The sequence below is a fragment of the Anarhichas minor genome, unplaced genomic scaffold (genome assembly GCF_050575085.1).
Source record: "Anarhichas minor isolate MPS153535 unplaced genomic scaffold, ASM5057508v1 ptg000028l, whole genome shotgun sequence".
NCBI lineage: Eukaryota > Metazoa > Chordata > Actinopteri > Perciformes > Anarhichadidae > Anarhichas > Anarhichas minor.
Genome location: NW_027466474.1, coordinates 14,709,525 through 14,727,288, shown reverse-complemented (window position 1 = coordinate 14,727,288; position 17,764 = coordinate 14,709,525). Strand labels below are relative to the sequence as shown.

Genomic DNA, 17,764 nt, shown 5'->3' with positions numbered 1-17,764 from the left:
CTGTCCGAAGTGCCCTTGAGCGAGTCACTGAACCCTACGTTCCTCCGTGGGTGCTTTACAACAGCATTGCCTCCTACTTAGGATGGGTCAAATGCAGAGGTCACATTTCATGTATGCACCTGAATGACCATTGAAATAAAGTTTAGGTTTTTGAATGGGGCAGTATCAGTAGCATTGAGTTCAGTCACGATGCAGAATAAAAGCCTAGCTAAAGTGCTGCTGATGGTACGTAGCTTAGCAGAGTAGCAGTAGCATAACTGCCATGTCAGCTTTGCTTGTAGTGGAATTCATTCAATACGTTACGGCTAAGATACATTAAAAATCAAATATTTATATCCGTTCAATTACAAATCAATGTATTACATTGATATTAATAGTAGAAGGAAAACAGAGAATCATTTATGATATGAACTTTGTAATAATCTAGTTAAAGTTACACACTAGTTATGATGATTAAAGCTGAAAGAACACATTTTGGTACAGGCCTGCTGTTCCCCTTGCATAGGCAGCGTTTACTCTTTTTTTTTTTTTTTTTTGGATATGATGTATTCTGGCTATTAATTTGGGGGCAGAATAAAATAAAATGAAGGCATACAACCTCTCTGCCTGTCTTGTAGTTTGCCGCCTGCCTTTTAAACTTTGAACCCTTCTTTCCTCCTACAGACAACTCAATGAACACACAAACAAAATCAACAGCGAACCTCGTTAGCTTAAAGATCCTCGTGAGCCAGAACTCAGTTCATTTTTATTGGAGCTTCTGCCTCCGAAATCCATTCGAAATGTGTCCTAACCCTCTGACTACAATATGTAATTTTGCTATCATCTACAACCATTATGACCCTTTGGAAAAAAATGACTTTGCATTATTGATGCTCCGTTTCAGTAACGCAACATGTCCCCCCCCCCCCCTCCCCCTTTTTTCTTCTTCTTTTAAATCACAAATGTCTGTTATCTGATTGTGTTTTCTTACAGTAAATGGACTGTAGCAGAGTTGGGTTAACATTTCCTGACAGCCTGTAGCATAATGACACTGCGCTGCCAAACTCTGCCTTGTGTGAACAACAAAAAGAACAAGACGTTTTTATCACATTATGTATTTCCAGAAACGCCACCACGCTGTGAAGATTTCATCACAAACTGTAACTTGCATGCAAGGCGTGCTTTCCCAAAAAGTAAAGAGACTAGAGAGATGCTGTGTCCAGGTACACAGAGGGATACAAGAGAAAATGTGTGTGTATGTGTGTGTGTTTGGGGGCCTGTGGCCGGGGGTTGTGTGTGTGCATGCATTAAAATAGGGGATTTTCTTGTCAGAGTAGCAGGGTTGGGGATTAGTTTAGGATCTGACTGAGACAGAGGAGAGGAGGGCTTGCCACATAAAGAGATGACTGGGCAAATATGGGCACATACATCAATATCAGCGGCGAGGACATTATAGCGGCGCGCAGCAGGGCGAAAACGCACACTGCAGACAGCCGCCGAGATTTTCTTTGTTTATGCATGACTGGAGAGGAGGAAATTAATATCAGTGAATTGAATCCGCTCCTATATGGAAGATCTTTATGCCTCCCCAAACCTCAGCCCCGCACGCCAAAATAGATGCAAGAAGTGACACACACACACACACACACACACACCCCGCTGAAAGACAGGCTCTAAAATAACCTCTGTTCCAGCTGGTGGACTGCTGAGGCTCCTGCTGGGCTGTTTTAATGGGGAAAATTAGCCAAGCAGAAAGGTGGATCCTGTTTGTTATGCTCCACTGTCCCCCTTCCACACAGTCGGCCAAGGAGGCATCCTCTGTTGTCTCCCTCTCTCTCTCTCTCTCTCTCTCTCTCTCTCTCTCTCTCTCTCTCTCTCTCTGAGCTCTCTCTCTCTCTCTCTCTCTCTCTCTCTCTCTGAGCTCTCTTGACAATGTGTATCTCCACCAGCTGCTGCTGCCTTTACATGTCCCTCTCCTCCTGCCTCCATAGTCTGCCAGGCACAAATACATACAGGACGTATATATCACACACACACACACACACACACACACACACACACACACACACACACACACACACACACACACACACACACACACACACTACCAGCAGCAGAGTAATCTCAAATATTCTGTGTCCAAAATCAAGCAACTCGACTAACCCTGCTCCAGCCCGCATGAGAATGCCAAAACAAAGAGTTCGAAAAGGGAAGGGGGGGGACAACAACAACAACAACAAATGAGGTTTTTCATGATATAGGGAGTCGGAATGAGAGAGTGAAGGATGAGAGGAGGATATGCAGAGGGGTGAAAAGCGTCTTTGTTCTGGATGCCCTTGAGACAGCTGACATCGCCACAATGAGACCTTCTTTCAGAGGGAAGGAGAGAAATCAGAGCCAGAGAGAGAGCCGGATTTGGTACTTTTTGGCGTACTGAACTGGTAGTAGTAGTAGTAGTAGTAGTAGTAGTAGTAGTAGTAGTAGTAGTAGTAGTAGTACAGATAGTAGTGTCATTTCCATGTGTCAGTGTGTGGATTATTTTATTTTTATGCATCATTCCCATCTGGTGTGATGTTGTGTGATGTTAACATTGTACTCGCAGAGTTAGCATGCATGCGAAGCGTTGTGTTTTTAAGAAAAATAAAACAATTGTTTAACCATCACCTCCATCAGCTGTGATCACCAAAAGTGATTTCTGTGTGCTGGGAATGTTGTGACATCACTAAAATGTGACTGGGCAAAAATACCCCACAAGCAGTGAGACATCAGACACGCCTCCAGAGCTGCTACGAGACACGGAATATGTGTCATTGCTGGCTGACGTTGTTTGGACCTAGGTGTCTATAATGTAAATGTTCTGTACGGCTGGACCATTGTAGGAATAGGTACAAAGCTTGTGCAAAGGATCTGTGACATATACCATAATAAAGTCGCAAAGATTTCAAGGTTATTTTTTACTTTTTTTTTGTCCTGTACTACGAGAGAATATCTATCTATATATGTGTGTGTGTGTGTGTATATTATACATATACAGTGTTTTGTGGTTTATTTAACAGAGTATATGAGATGATAACTAAGTGATTTATTGAGAGGGTGGAACAAGACCTGGATTATAGGTTTACTGGGGTCCAACATAGTAAAACTGCCATCATGGCTTTTATATAAAAGTGACTCAGGTGTTTTTTCAGACACGGACCAACACGTAATGTTAGGGGGGTGTGTGTGTGTGTGTGCGTGTGTGCGCGTGCTCAGGTTAGCCAAACTCATTTGGAGGGCAAACACTCAAACACTGTCAGTTCTACACATCCATCACAGTTTACAAGACCGGCTTTGTTGTTGAACTTTGACCTCAGGATTATTACCTTCATTTTGGGTTCACTCACTTGCAGTTTTACCTTTTTAAAAAAACAAGTAGTTTAGATAATCTGGCTAAACTGTTAGCAAATTGATAACGTTTATGTCCCCGTCTGAGTTTACTGCAGCGATGTCGTCTGGTTCTCAAATCTCAGCTCTTAGTTAGAGAAGCTATGAAAGTGAACCCCAACTGTTAGAAATCTGACTTTTCTCGTGCAAATACTTCTGAGAGTATTTTTCACTTAACCCCCGCTAGCAAAAATACAGAGGGAGATTACATTTATATTTTCTTTCCTGCAGAAAGAAAAACCCCGTTCTCTACGAGAAGCGCCACCATAGCTGAGATGTTTCTAGTTGTTGCTGCAATTCGGTCCAACTACTGACTTGCGTTTGTCACATCCTGTATCACACACGCACACAAAAGCTCGCACACAAACGCACTTTGGAAATCTGAGAGTGTGTCAGACTTCTCTTCCTCCTCACCCAGAGTTCCTGGCCCCGGGGGGTGGAGGGTCTCTTCACCCGTCTCACACGTCCAACCCAAACACAGGCACACACACACACACTGGCAGCAGACCACATCAGAGGGGGGTCCATTCCTCCCCAAGTCCACAGGTCTCTAGATAAACATATTTTTCTGGATTAAATGTTTCCCATATTTGTTATTCTTCCCTTGCGAGACTCCAGGTGGAATTGGTACCAAACCAAAAATCATACGCGCATTCCTTTGAATGAAAGAGCCGGGGGCCGAGGGGAACGCTCCGAAATGGGAACGAGAATTCCCTTTCGGAGCGAGAACTTGTAACAACATTTGTGCAGATTCTTCGATTGCCCCGGATTCCGCGTTACACACCCAACAAAGGCTGCGCTGTGTTGTCGAGAAGTGGCCGTCTCCCCCACCCCACCCCCTACGCAAACCTCACCGCGCCGCTACCCAGAATCCTCTGTGAAACCAGTGTGTGTGTGTGTGTGTGTGTGTGTGCTCGGCGGAGGTCCGCCGCTGGCTCTGAATCAGATGTGATCGCTTCGAGAGGCTCTGATCCTCACGGGGACGCGGCAGCCTAAAAGTGTGTTTTACTCCGTATCGGCTTAAATAGAGATGGAAGGCGACAGCCGACCGCGCCGAGGCCCGACTTCAGAGGCAACAGGGGTACGACGGTGGAGTCCCGCTCAATTACGCAATTACATCCAAATCACTGCCAGAGCCCTCTTCCTTATCAGAGCCAGGGGTTGTGGCCCGGAGCGAGCCAACCGGCGAGGTGATGACGTGTGGCGAGAGATCACATAGGTCCCACCTATATAGCCCCAGTGGCCACGGTAATGTGACCTGAGCTGACCGTAGCCAAATGTTGCGGGGGGGGGGGGGGGGGGGGATGGATTATAATCTCCTCTATCAGTCACCAAATTAAAAAGTCAACAACCTCCTCTGTTTTCAGCACCAGGGAGAGTGCCCTCATTGGCGTTCTGCGTTGAGACGTTCAGCAGTCGACGCACCAGCCCGTCGACAAAGCATGAGGTCGCGCACGAGCATGATGCTCTTGAACGATCTCCGCATCAGACGTCGTCGGCTCCCAGCATACTAATGCGGCCGTGGGCGACAGCAGAGAGGCACAATAGGCTGAAGCCCCCTATACCGTTGTCTTCCTCTCCTGTTTATTTTTGTAAACTGCACAGCCCCAACTTTGTGCAGCGGTGGGACGTGTGTTGTGGACAGAGGGTTCTCACTGCAGTGTGTTTGATGTCTCTCTCTCTCTCTCTCTCTCTCTCTCTCTCTCTCTCTCTCTCTCTCTCTCTCTCTCTCTCTCTCTCTCTCTCTCTCTCTCTCTCTAGACCCTGGAGACACTCCTCATGCATAATCACTGTGTGTATTTCTCTTCTGCCTCTATGTACCGCTGGTGGAGGTTAATGCACAGAGCTGCACGCACAGAAACACACACAACACATAAATTAGAGGCAAGCGAAACCCAACAATCTTATTCCCCACAAATAGAAACGAAGGCAGAGTGGAGTTTTTTTTCTTTTTAATGTTTATTACGTGAGGACCAGTACAGCTCTTCTAGCTTCTCAGTACTCAACAACGCAATCGAATGTGGTGTTTTAAACACAGCTTCGCTGCGGCGGGTTTAATAAGACCTATCTACTCCTGTAATTCATCATCCTTTACCATACATTAAGCCGGTGGAAGTGATGTGGCTGGAGGGAGGGAAGCTCTGGTACGGCTCAGCATTCTGGTGAGGACTCTAACTGTAGAGCAGAGGGGGCAAAGGGGTTACAAGGTGTGTGTGTGTGTGTGTGTGTGTGTGTGTGTGTGTGTGTGTGTGTGTGTGTGTGTGTGTGTGTGTGTGTGTGTGTGTGTGTGTGTGTGTGTGTGTGTGTGTGTGTGTGTGTGTGTGTGTGTGTGTGTGTGTGTGTGTGTGTGAGAGAGAGCGAGAGAGATGGCAGCATCACTATCCTCCAGGGCTCAGCAGGCTAATTAATAATGAATCCCAGAGAGTCTGTGTTTGAAATGCAGATGTGCAACTGCCGACTCCGCCTGCTCCTTCAGAGGGACCTGTGTGTGTGGGGAGGGAGAGGGGGGTTGTGGGCCACAGGGGGAAGTATGTTGGTTGGTTATTTAACTGTGGCAGAGAACTTGCAGATATTCCACGTGAAATTCATTCCTTAAACGTTGATGTTTGAGAGCAAAAATAAATTTCTTATTTTTCTAGCGCAGGAGTTTTCGTAACAAACGCGTCCCGTTCTCTTGCTCGTTGGTGCCAGCAGAGGCCTCGAACCCCCCCCCCCCGAGCTCTTCACTGCTCTCAGCACAGAGGAGGAGAAGAAGGAGGACGTGGAAGAGGTGCTGGAGAGGGGCTGAAGAGCATACATTACATTTCTATAGACTCTTCTTCGCTGCTCTATAGGATACTGTGTGTGTTTGAGCAGTTTGAAGTTTAACAGATGCTAATGTTATGTAGATTTTTACCAACCTTGGCTCCCTCGCTGACCCAGGGACAATATACGAGCCCCTTCAGCAAACAGCACCTGTAACACACACACACACACACACACACACACACACACACACACACACACACACAAACACGCTGTGAATACTCTCTGACAAACACTCTGTGTTTGAGGGAAAGCAAGAGGGACAAACATTTTCAATTTAGTTCAGGTGTTTCAAATTCTTGCCGTAGAAAATATTAATAATAATATTGGACTTCCTTTGTGCAAAGTGAGTGTTTGTTGTCCAAGTGTAAAAAGGGGAGCTGGAAGACTCTCTGACCCTCAGGCTTGTGTGTTGTCGTGACCGAATTCATTTTCTCATTAACTAGAAAACCCCAAATATAATTTTACGCTGGAATTTGCATCATTGTTGGAATACTAATATCCAGACGTGAGACAGTTAATTGAAGCTTCACATTGCACTTCATGTCTTTCAGTTGTTCCAGGAAATTAAATTATTTGAATTTTGAGGGAACTTTGAAATTCAAAACAAGTTAATTAAAAAAAATTGAAATCCAGGGCATTTAAAGTTTCTCTTGTCATGACGTCCATAAAATGGCAGTTCAGCTGATTCATATTTCTATATATTATATATATATATATTCGTTTCCCCCGGGTGATATACAGATCTGCTGTGCAAACAGGAAGTTTGTTAGGGTTACTAATTTTTTATTTTATTTTTTTTGTGTTTCATGAATGTGACCCTTAAACAAATACTGACTCATTAGTGTGGAGTCGTATTTAAAACGCCGTGACGTAAACACCATTTCAAGAGCACTGCTGGTGCCACAAAGTCTTCAATTTTCCCAACAAGCTCATGTGTTGTTGTTTTTTTTCCATCCTTTCACTTATTCATCTTTTATCTCCAAATTAAAGAACATTACACCTATCTGATGATCGGAATCACAGAAAGCTCCTGTTAATTGCCTGTCTCACGCGGCGATAATAAGTGGGGAAACTAGATCGCATGTTCGCTTGAAAAGTCGAATCATATCACAACAACACGGTTTGAACACAATCCCCTGGATTAATCCCACATGTCGCTCGGCGTGATTGTATATGTATTGAATGTTAATGCTCAGGTTATACATATCACGGATGAAGTTGTTTTTCTCTCTCGCGACAATTCATGGAAACTCTCAATTTCAACCAGAATCGGTACTTTAAAAATGTATAATAGGACACTTTGAAAAACAAATTCAGACATTCATTTTTTTCTCCACCTATAGATTAAAGTTTCCTAAAAAACAAATCCGAGGACTTTCACTTATGGACTCGTTAAAAAAAAGCATAAACCATTCAATGTGCCACTTTCACACAGAACCACGCGCACGCGCACATAATAACCCCTGAACCGGGGTGTCTCGGTGCAGACCAAACAAACGCCTCGTGCATTATGAATGTACATTTACACGTGTGTGCTCTCGTGGGATGAGCTTTAGCTTCATATACATTCACTTATTGGTGTGTCCGACGTATTTCCTCCTCCTCGCCCCTGCTGGACACACGCACACACACGCACACACACACACCAGGCACACACAGGGTTGACGTGTCTGACAGGTGGACAAGCCTGCAGCAGACGCAAACGGACGTTTTTTTTTCCAATTGTATTTATTTTTTGTTTCAAGTTGATGATGAAAACAAAACGTCTCGCCGCCGACATGATGTGAGATTAGTTTCGGGCTGCTCTTCTGAAGGGCCGTCGTGTTTAACTCATGGTGTCACTGTCCTTTTATTAGCGACGTCACGGGTTAATGGGGATATCGATTTTTCTGTCTGGGAGCCTGTGAAGTGTGTGTCGCGGGGATGAGAGGAGTTTAAACTCACGGCAGCCCCGTGGATGGAAACCAAACGGCTCCACTCCAATCGAACCCAACGTAGATTTGTAACCTGGTTTTAAGATTGTGAATTAGACAAATAAAGGCCCGTTTTCTTCTTTTTTGTTGTTGTTGATCTGGCTCAACATATACGTCTGAATTGAGTGCACACATTTCACACATAGACCTACATAATCGGGGCTGTAAAATCCTAAGAAAGAAAGAAAGAAAGTCGAGGCCTGGCACGCAGGAGCAGAGATGTGGGCTTCACTGGGAAAGTTTTCAAAGGTCATGACACCAAGTGACAGGTCCCGCCCCAAGGCCCAACGCTGTCTCAATAGCAGACTAGACCTGATTTATTTGTAGGCTGCAGCCTGCTGCATTAAACTGCAGAGGAGAGCGTGTAGGCAAAGGAAGCACAGTACAATGAAATAGAAAAATATATATATTCAATTCTCTCCAAAAAAACACCCCATGAGGCTACTCTGAGCTGCACCAGACTTCCACGCAAAACCAACTCCATGAACTTTTTTTTAATTTATTTTTTACAATTTTTAGAATGAAATAACATAGGCCTACAAAACAAAACTGGATCACGGTTGAATCATTATTATAGCGAGATAGAAAATATTACAAATGCCCTTAAAAATAACAAAAGAGAGACACACCAAACCTCCATAGCAAAATTAGCATTTTATTGTCCTCAGTTTGTGAAAACATGGTGATCTGGCAACACGAGTTAATCTTTACTCCCTAAATATAATGAGCACAAATATTACTGTTTTGTAAAAGCCCATGACAGTGTGTGACAAACAGGAAGTCATTCGATTTTTTTTAGACCGGAATAACTATTACCCTAGCATAGTTACTTTCCTCACTTAATCTTTATAATATCAATGTAAGCGTTACATTATTGGCCAATAGAAAGATACGGTATATGTTGTAGGGGGAAAGGCATCAACAGGCTACACGTTGTTAGCTGAAAATAGGATTTCTTTCTATTGTTTGATTCATGAAGATCACCATACCGGAGGTTTATCGTTAACAAATCCCCCTGTTTTAAAATCATTTACTCTCCCGCTTTACAGGCGTCATAAAAAAAGAAATAATCCGCAATAGATTGACTCAAATTCGCAAAAAATCAACACAACCAAGCAGCGAAACAAACATGACAAACAAACCACAAACTGCCATTTGATATACAGACGAAAATTAAAGAAATTCCGACTCATTAGTTGGTGTTGTTGAGCAGTAATGTGGAGAGAGCCCGCAGTGCTGCATGGTGTAAGTGTAGCAGGGCTGGCTCGGGTTATCTGTGAATGGGCTCTTTATTGGAGGCGCGGAGCGGGGATTTGCCTTTTATTCGCCTCGCTATGGAAACGCGCTCGACGGCAGAAAAATGTTGATGTGAATAAAAGGAATCGGCACAAGGAGCGTTTCCAGAGAAGCATCTGTTACACTTAGAAACTTAGACTATGGAGAGCAATACAACCCCCTCTCCAAGTCCCCCTCCTGTCTGCTTTATGCTCCCAAATAAACTGCACACTTTATTTTTGTAACAGGGAGAAAAATATATATATATATTTAAGATGTATTTTTAAGCGATTCTGCGCGTGGAACCAGTTAAGCAAATTTTAGAACCTCAAACTAGTTAATACCGACAGGCTCAAATTAACTCCAATTAGATATTTTTTTTAATCTAAATGCAGAATTCATCCTCCAGTCATTTAATGTGACTCGTAAGAAAATACAGGACTTGTTTTGAAACACAACTACTGTCATTGTGCCAGAAATGTGCTATTATTTATCGTATAATTCTGCATAATTCCATCCCATAACGACTCGGAACGAAGCAATCCGGTTCAGCAAACTAGGCCACTGGATTAGCCAATCCCATCAAATATTCAGTCACTTTTAATGAAGTTTCAAAGAGTCGACATGAAGAATTTACACGCAGCGCCAGAGTGGGAACACAACAACAGACACATACATGTGTTGGATTATTCCCCACCTCTCTGAGAGGCCCTTTTGCTACAACGACGCGAGGCTAGAGACGGTCCCTGTCGTCACCCTTCCCTCACTGCCGCTGGCTTGTCACTCCTCCGGCTAACCGAGGGCCCTGTATGCCCTCCCCGCGGCCCCGTCCACGCGTCCAGCCCGCACTCAGCTCACCTGCTCCGCGGGGCCCTCCTCTCAGTCTGCCGCCGTCTCCATAAAAGCAGCTCCTCGGCCCCGGCGCTCTTTAATGACTTTCCGGTGGCTGCAGCCTTCTTTTATTTCTCCTAAATGTATGAAAATGTATGCAAATTTAAATCAAGCTTAACCTGGGAGCTCGAGCAATATATTTAATGGAATTTTCAAACCAATAAGGAGACTGGGACGCAGTCCTCTAATGGCAAATATGATTACGCAGCCAAGTTATTTCTCAGATATGCAGATAGATCTTTTTTCAACTCTGAGAGGACATGATGAGATTCTTAAACACTACGAGTGTGCAGTGCTCGAGGACACATTTATTTATTTGAGGAAATGAGACCAAAAAAAAAACTTTAGGTTGTAAACATGTTTGGCGAGTTAGGCTTCCAGGAGCAAAAAGTGTGATTTTTAGTCCATCACAGAAATGTTATTTTTTTATATCTTATTTAAAATACTAAATTAGCATTTAAAGGCCCAGGATGCATTATTTTGGTCTGAACCAAATGGGCATAAAGAATGTCCTGTGCGTAACACACCATGCTGAGAAGCTCACTCTATAAACACCTGAGGAAGTATTGTCTAAAAGTTAATCTTTAGCAGTGAGAACTGCTCTTGGTTTGATTGTATCCTTCTAAATTAAGTGCTGGCACGTCTTACAAATGCCATTGCGCATTAATCTCCTCCTTCGCACGCGCTCAAGGGTGACAGGAGCAGCAATAAACTCGTGCGTAAATCAGTTGGAAACTTTAATTAATAAACAGGAACTGCGCTCCACGCGCACATCGTTCCACAGCCAGACCCACTGGACCAGCACTCCGACTCACTTCCGGTTCGGCTGGCTGTAACCCTTTCCTATCCGCAGCTCCGCTTCCAGAGGCGGAGGTTCGGGTATCTGCGCCGTCATTGGCCAAGACGCGCCGTCACTGCGCCTCAGTTGCTCTGTGAGTGGCGGCGGAGGCTGTCAGTCAAAGCCAGGCTGCTGCCGAGGCTCCAGAGAGAGGGAGATGTCAGAGGCTGAGCTGCTCCCTTCCTTCAGTAGCACTAGTGGGGTTCAGCAGCCAGCATGGCCACAGCTGCCTCCAGCCCCTACACCCTGCTCAGCTCCAGCCCCATGATCCACCCGGACAGCCAGGCCATGCAGCCTGCTAGCCCCTACAGGGGACACCAGAAGCTCCTCCAGGGTGACTACCTGCACAGCATCCAGGGGAACGGACACCCCCTCGGACACCAGTGGGCGAGCAGTCTGTCAGAGGGCAGCCCCTGGTCGGCCTCCATGGAGCAGCAGGACGTGAAACCGGGCCGAGAGGACCTGCAGCTCGGCATCATCCATCACCGCTCCCCGCACGTAGCGCATCACTCCCCTCATCACAACAACCACGGCAACCACCCGGGAGCCTGGGGAACCCCGGTATCCCACAACTCCTCCATCACAAGCGGGCAGCAGATCAACATTTACGCGCAGGCGGGCTTCACGGTCAACGGCATGCTGGACCACGGTGGCCTCACGCCGCCACCCAACCCGCAGGGCCAAGGCATGCACCCGGGCCTCAGGGACACACTCAGCCCCGAGCACAGCGACCTCGGCGGGCACCACTGCCACGACCACTCCGACGAGGAGACGCCGACTTCGGACGAGCTGGAGCTCTTTGCCAAGCAGTTCAAGCAGCGGAGAATCAAGCTGGGCTTTACGCAGGCGGACGTGGGTCTGGCCCTGGGCACGCTCTACGGTAACGTCTTTTCCCAGACCACCATCTGCAGGTTCGAGGCTCTGCAGCTGAGCTTTAAAAACATGTGCAAACTAAAGCCGCTGCTGAACAAGTGGCTAGAGGAGGCGGACTCGACCACGGGCAGCGCCAGCAGCATAGATAAGATAGCGGCTCAGGGGAGGAAGAGGAAGAAGCGGACGTCCATCGAGGTGAGCGTGAAGGGGGTTCTGGAGACGCACTTCCTCAAGTGTCCCAAACCAGCCGCGCCGGAGATAACCTCGCTGGCGGACTCGCTGCAGCTGGAGAAGGAGGTGGTGCGCGTGTGGTTCTGCAACCGGAGGCAGAAGGAGAAGCGCATGACGCCGCCGGGAGAGCTGCCGCACGAGGGACCCTATTCTCACGGCGGGAGCGCGGGGGACGCCTCCTCGTGCCACGATCTCTGACCGAAAGCACCGGGAGGGAACCCCCCCGGCACGGACTCTCGAGCGCAGGGACGCGCGCTGTGGCACCTCCAAGCCGTCCCGGCGCAGACTCCCCCAGCACTGAACCACAACAACAATAACAGAGATACCTGTTCAGCCTTCGTCATTTTCTGACTGTCACGAGGGGCATTATTCTACAGCGGCATATCAGACGTTACATTTTCAGATCACCTTCGGAGCCCGCCAAATTGTTTTCTACATCACGGATATAAATACAAAAATGTGCCTAATAACCTGCCAGCGCCTTTGGTTTGTGTCACCATTTCTCATCTGCTCGGTAATAACGATAGGTTGGGACTGACGCTTTGTTTTTTGGGGGGGGGGGGGGGGCTTTTTCTCTGGTGGATCAGCGGACTGAAACAAACAATAATATCACTTTTCATAATTGATTTGTTGCAGCACCGGAGGCCGTTTTACAGTCCACCTCATGCTTCCCTCGGGCTCACACGCTTTAGCTCTCACCATATATTTACACTCATTGTTTTTGTAACACACTCGTAGCTCTGTAATTATTGTTTCCCTCATATGCAAATATAGGCCCTCATTCCAGTTGTAGAGGTATTGCTACCAACATAATAGCACTTGGAGGTTTTTATTATTATTATTTTGTATTGAATTCCTCCCTTATGGCCCGTAGCTCACGAAGCCACACACACAGTCACAGCTATTTATAAAATGCATTTATATCTGATTTCAATCATCTTCGACCATATACACTGTGTGGACTCTGGAGCAGAGCCGAGAATAGAAAAGAGGGGTTGACGACGCTATACACCTGCCTATAATTTTATTGTACGTTCAGTATCAAAATTTTATAATCTTAAATACTCCTGTTATTGGTTTATTTCTTAAGTATTTTTTCGAATATTGTACAGTTTTATATATTACCCTTTTGAAGTCATTAATTTAAACAAATGCTCTTAGTTATTCATGCACTTAATTAGCAATGTAAAAAAATACACACACACTATTTTCAGTAAGATTGAACTGTTTCAGCGGTTTTATTCCAAATTTCGATGACAGCTCAAGTAATTATTTATTTTCAGTATAAAGCTTGTATTATGTTTTGAAATAAACTATGTATGTTGTAATAAACAATTTCTTGCTACAACTGTTCACTGTCCAAAACAGAATTTAACTTCTGGTGAATTAATCTTTAGAAGTAAAATCATACAAAAGTTTTGATTATTATTATTATTATTGTTATTATTATTTATTTGAATAGTGAAAGCACTAATTCAAGTGTAATTCATTTTGTTCATTCAACATGTCTTTAAAAATGTTACACAATTTGAGCATGGGTTCAATTTAAAATTGTGTCTAATTTTGATTATACTAAAGAGAATATTATGCTCTAATTTTGTATGTGTACAACTGTGCGTGAGCAGCATAACCTTCACTTAGCCTCAATGTCATGTCAAAGGGCAACTTTTTCCCAGTCTCTGGTGTCACTAGCAGCTGTAACATATCCAGTGGTTCAGCAGGACTTTGGCTCTACGGATCAAGCAAACTGAGTCGCTTTCTCCAGCAGTTCCACCCAAATGTTATTGTCCGGGCCCTCTGCCCTCCTCAATCAGACATGCGTGATTTATCGCCTGGACCGCTGGGCCTGACAGCAAAACACAATGACACGCACACACACACACACACACACACACACACACACACACACACACACACACACACACACACACACACACACTCAGACGCAGATGAATCTCATTTCAAAGACTACGGCTGCGTATAATTGGCCATGCAAGGGCAAAATAGAGCTATATTCCTTTAAAATATAAAAAAAATTCATAATGGCTAAAACTAATTTAGGGATGGTTTTTGGTAATAAGTAGGCCTATAGATGCAACGCTGCTTAAATGATTCAAAAACAGAGCTGGAGAGGGAGAGAGGAGAAGAGGAGAGGCGGAAGGGTGTTAGGCCTTGCCTTGAAATGGAGAGCCTGACTGGAATACTAATGCATCTGAATTTATGCATCTCCTCAGTCTGCAGCCCTGAGTGAGAGGGGGGTGGGGGAGACAGAGAGAGGGGGAATGGGAGAGGGAGGGGGAAAGGGTGTGAGGGTGGAGGTGAAAGGGGGCGGTTATGTAGAAGAAGAGAAAAGTAAAACCGTGGCTGATTGATTCCATCCATCTATTTTAGTTCAAAATAATCCGTGATTTCTGGGAGGGTGGGGGGTGGAGAGAGAGAGAGAGAGAGAGAGAGAGAGAGAGAGAGAGAGAGAGAGAGAGAGAGAGAGAGAGAGAGAGCAGCCGAGCAAACAAGCAAAGCGAGCCAAGGTCCAGAGCAGCACTGCAGTATTTGAGCCTCTTCGGCCTCGGTGTGTCCAGGATGCTTAAACACCTTCACTGGCTCCTTCCAGATACGTCTCTTAAAGAGTAACGGACACCTGCACGTAAATAAGTTACTAGGGGGAAATGATTAACTGTGGAAAATGTGTAAAGGACAGCAAGGTGCAGGATGAAAGCGCTTCTCGGAGGTATTCAATGAAGAACTTCAGGTTGTGATTCCTCCAAAATGCTGGAGACTCTCGGGCAGACGGTCGAGCCTCTGAATCAAACAGAGAGGCTTGTTTACTGGGGGGGGGGTAATGGCCTCGGCTGACTCGCGTGCACCTTCTTCAATAATTGCATCTCATCTCAAACCTTCTGTTCTCTTTGATTTATTCCCGTATCCACGTTTCAAAGACTTTTAAAAGTTAAGAAGTCAAAAAGTAAAAAAAAAAGAAGCAAAAACAAAATTCCTCTAAATAAATTGTTTTCCAAGGCTTTCATTAATAGTATTATTCCCGCCCCCCCCCCCCCTCCCCGAGGTTTTTAAAAGAAAGTATCTGAAGGTCAACAACATGAATAAAACACGGTATCATTAAACCGGAGTAACTTTAAAGCAGGGTGGCACAAATTCACAGAGAAAGCAGGAAGAGGAAAAGTTTTTGCGTGGTGCTGATGTAGTGTTTGCACTAAAACTGGCATGGGGGGGGGGGGGGGGGGGGGTCAAATGGAGGACAGTCGACAGCACATTCATCTTTAATTGGAGAGGGGGGATGCAGAGGGCTGCAGTCACACAGTCAGATGTCACACAGAGAACACAGACACGAACCCACATGAGAGGATTCCTACATGGGAATAATGGATGTCGGCTGCTGCTCGGCCACATGGTCGTGTGACTGTTGGACTGAAACTGCCGACTCCACATCGCTCCTTTTTTCCCCTCTCCCAAGTCTCTCCTCCACCATGAACTTATTGTAAGGCCATAGATGTTTTCTCACACCTCTTCTGTCTGGTCTGATCTTAAAGCAGTCGTTCCCGAAGTTTTCCCTTAAAATAAAGTTATGTCGACACGTGGACCTTCATAATCTGCATACTGTACGTTTAGTTGTGATGCCTTCAACCAAAGGATTTCATTATTGTTCCTTGTTTTGTTTGACGCTTAAGCCTTGAAACGCTTAAACATGTCCAGTAATTCTCAAGAAAAAAAGCAGAGTAGAGGAATTTAGATATATTCTTATTCTGAATTACACTCGTCTTTAAACAGACAAACAAAATGCACAATTAAACATTTATAAATCGCTAAATTTACAAGAAAAACAAACAAACAAAAGTAACTCACTATATCCAAACAAATGAAAGTTAGAAAACTATTTTCTTTTAAAATAGTTAAGTTTGGTAATAAAGCTCATAATGCTAATAAAAAGGTAAAGTTGTCTCTTACTGGAGATGAGTGGCATATTTTTCAGTAGCATTTCGTCACTTGGGTGTGTTCAATTAAGTACATTTCTAAACTAAGGATTCCCCAAAATATTACCTTGTGGCAACCAAACTCCCTCATAAAAATGGTGATTTTAAGAAAACAAAAGTTTCCGGAAGTTAATAGAGTAGCACGGTGTGTATATGCGTTATGAAAATGAATGACAGAAGTGAATCAGACACGCGGGGCTCTGCTGTTGCCAACACATGGCAGATGTATACAGGACGTCCCGATAAAGAATACCAGCTCTCAAAAAGTATGTCCCTGACTGCAGAGCATCACCAGAGCTAAACCTTCCAATAGTGACTCGGTGGTTAAGAATTGTTAATAAATATGCGTAATACGCTTTTCATACCACAAACTGCATGATTTGAACATGTTTTTTCATCAATGCTCTTCACACTTGTTGCAAGGGGGGGGGGGGGGGGGACATCTCCACACTGATTCATCACATTTCCAGTGTATTTGGGCTCACAGTGGCCCCCCTTGATAATGCAAGCCTGGAACATACAAACAGCCAAACTACTGCCGGCCACTGACTTCAAAGTGAACATATGACCAAACTTGATCACTGGAGGGCAGAGGAGCTCTGCAGGTATACGCCAGTGGATTAGAGGACACAATCAATTGCAGAGTAACTGAGAGCCGAGGAGAGAAGAAGGAAGAGGAGGAGGAGGAGGAGGGGGAGGAGGGGGAGGGGGAGGGGGGTGTCGAAGAAGACGGAAGAATATGCAATATGACTAATCGCATAACCTAAAATCAATTTCACATCCTCAGTTCTGGCATCCCCTGACAGGGGCCGGGCAGCTTCAGCTACAGTTATTAGGGTGGGGGTGGGGGTGGGATACATACAGTACAGCCAGCCAAGGGGACCCCACTGTGGAAGTGTATCGTCATGAATAGAAGGGGGGGAAAGCAGGTTCTTTGTTGTTTCTGGTAAAACTAAATCTAAAATTCTACCATCTTAAAAGTGGTCTTCCTCACCCCTTAAGATCAGTGCAGGCTCTCAGAAACCTCCATTTCTTTATTTTTTTATGTTCAGTCACTGGCAATTAATTGTTAAAAAAAAACTGGTGCCAGTAGAACAGCTGCCTCTGTGATCTCATTGTTCTTCTCTGGTGAGGCTGTGGCATTCATGTCTTTGCAATTACTCTGACAATTAAAACCATATTAAGGTTGCGCGGGATGATAGCTCCATTAAGGAACAAGCGAACTCCGAGTGACATCCACACTTTATTTTGAAACCGCAAAACTTTGATGTCTGAGGCGGTGGCAAGTGGCTGCACACCTGCAGTCAGGAGGCCTTATTTGAAGAAAAAAAAACAGAGAGAGCAAGCGCTGTTGTTTAGAACGGTAGCTCTCATCGTCCCACTTACCCTGCCGGCATGCCCATTAAACACACACACACACACACACACACACACACACGTGTGAATGAGTGGTATATGCGAGAGGCCTGTTTATGACACTGAGAGAG

General features: G+C 45.1%; 1 protein-coding gene across 1 annotated transcript; it reads left to right on the top strand.

The window, feature by feature from the left end:
* Nucleotides 1-11,403: 11,403 nt before the first annotated feature.
* Nucleotides 11,404-12,489, top strand: LOC142962848 (POU domain, class 3, transcription factor 4-like). Its single transcript, XM_076103512.1, has one exon. The coding sequence runs from the start codon at nt 11,404-11,406 to the stop codon at nt 12,487-12,489; it is 1,086 nt and encodes a 361-aa protein (XP_075959627.1).
* Nucleotides 12,490-17,764: the final 5,275 nt, after the last annotated feature.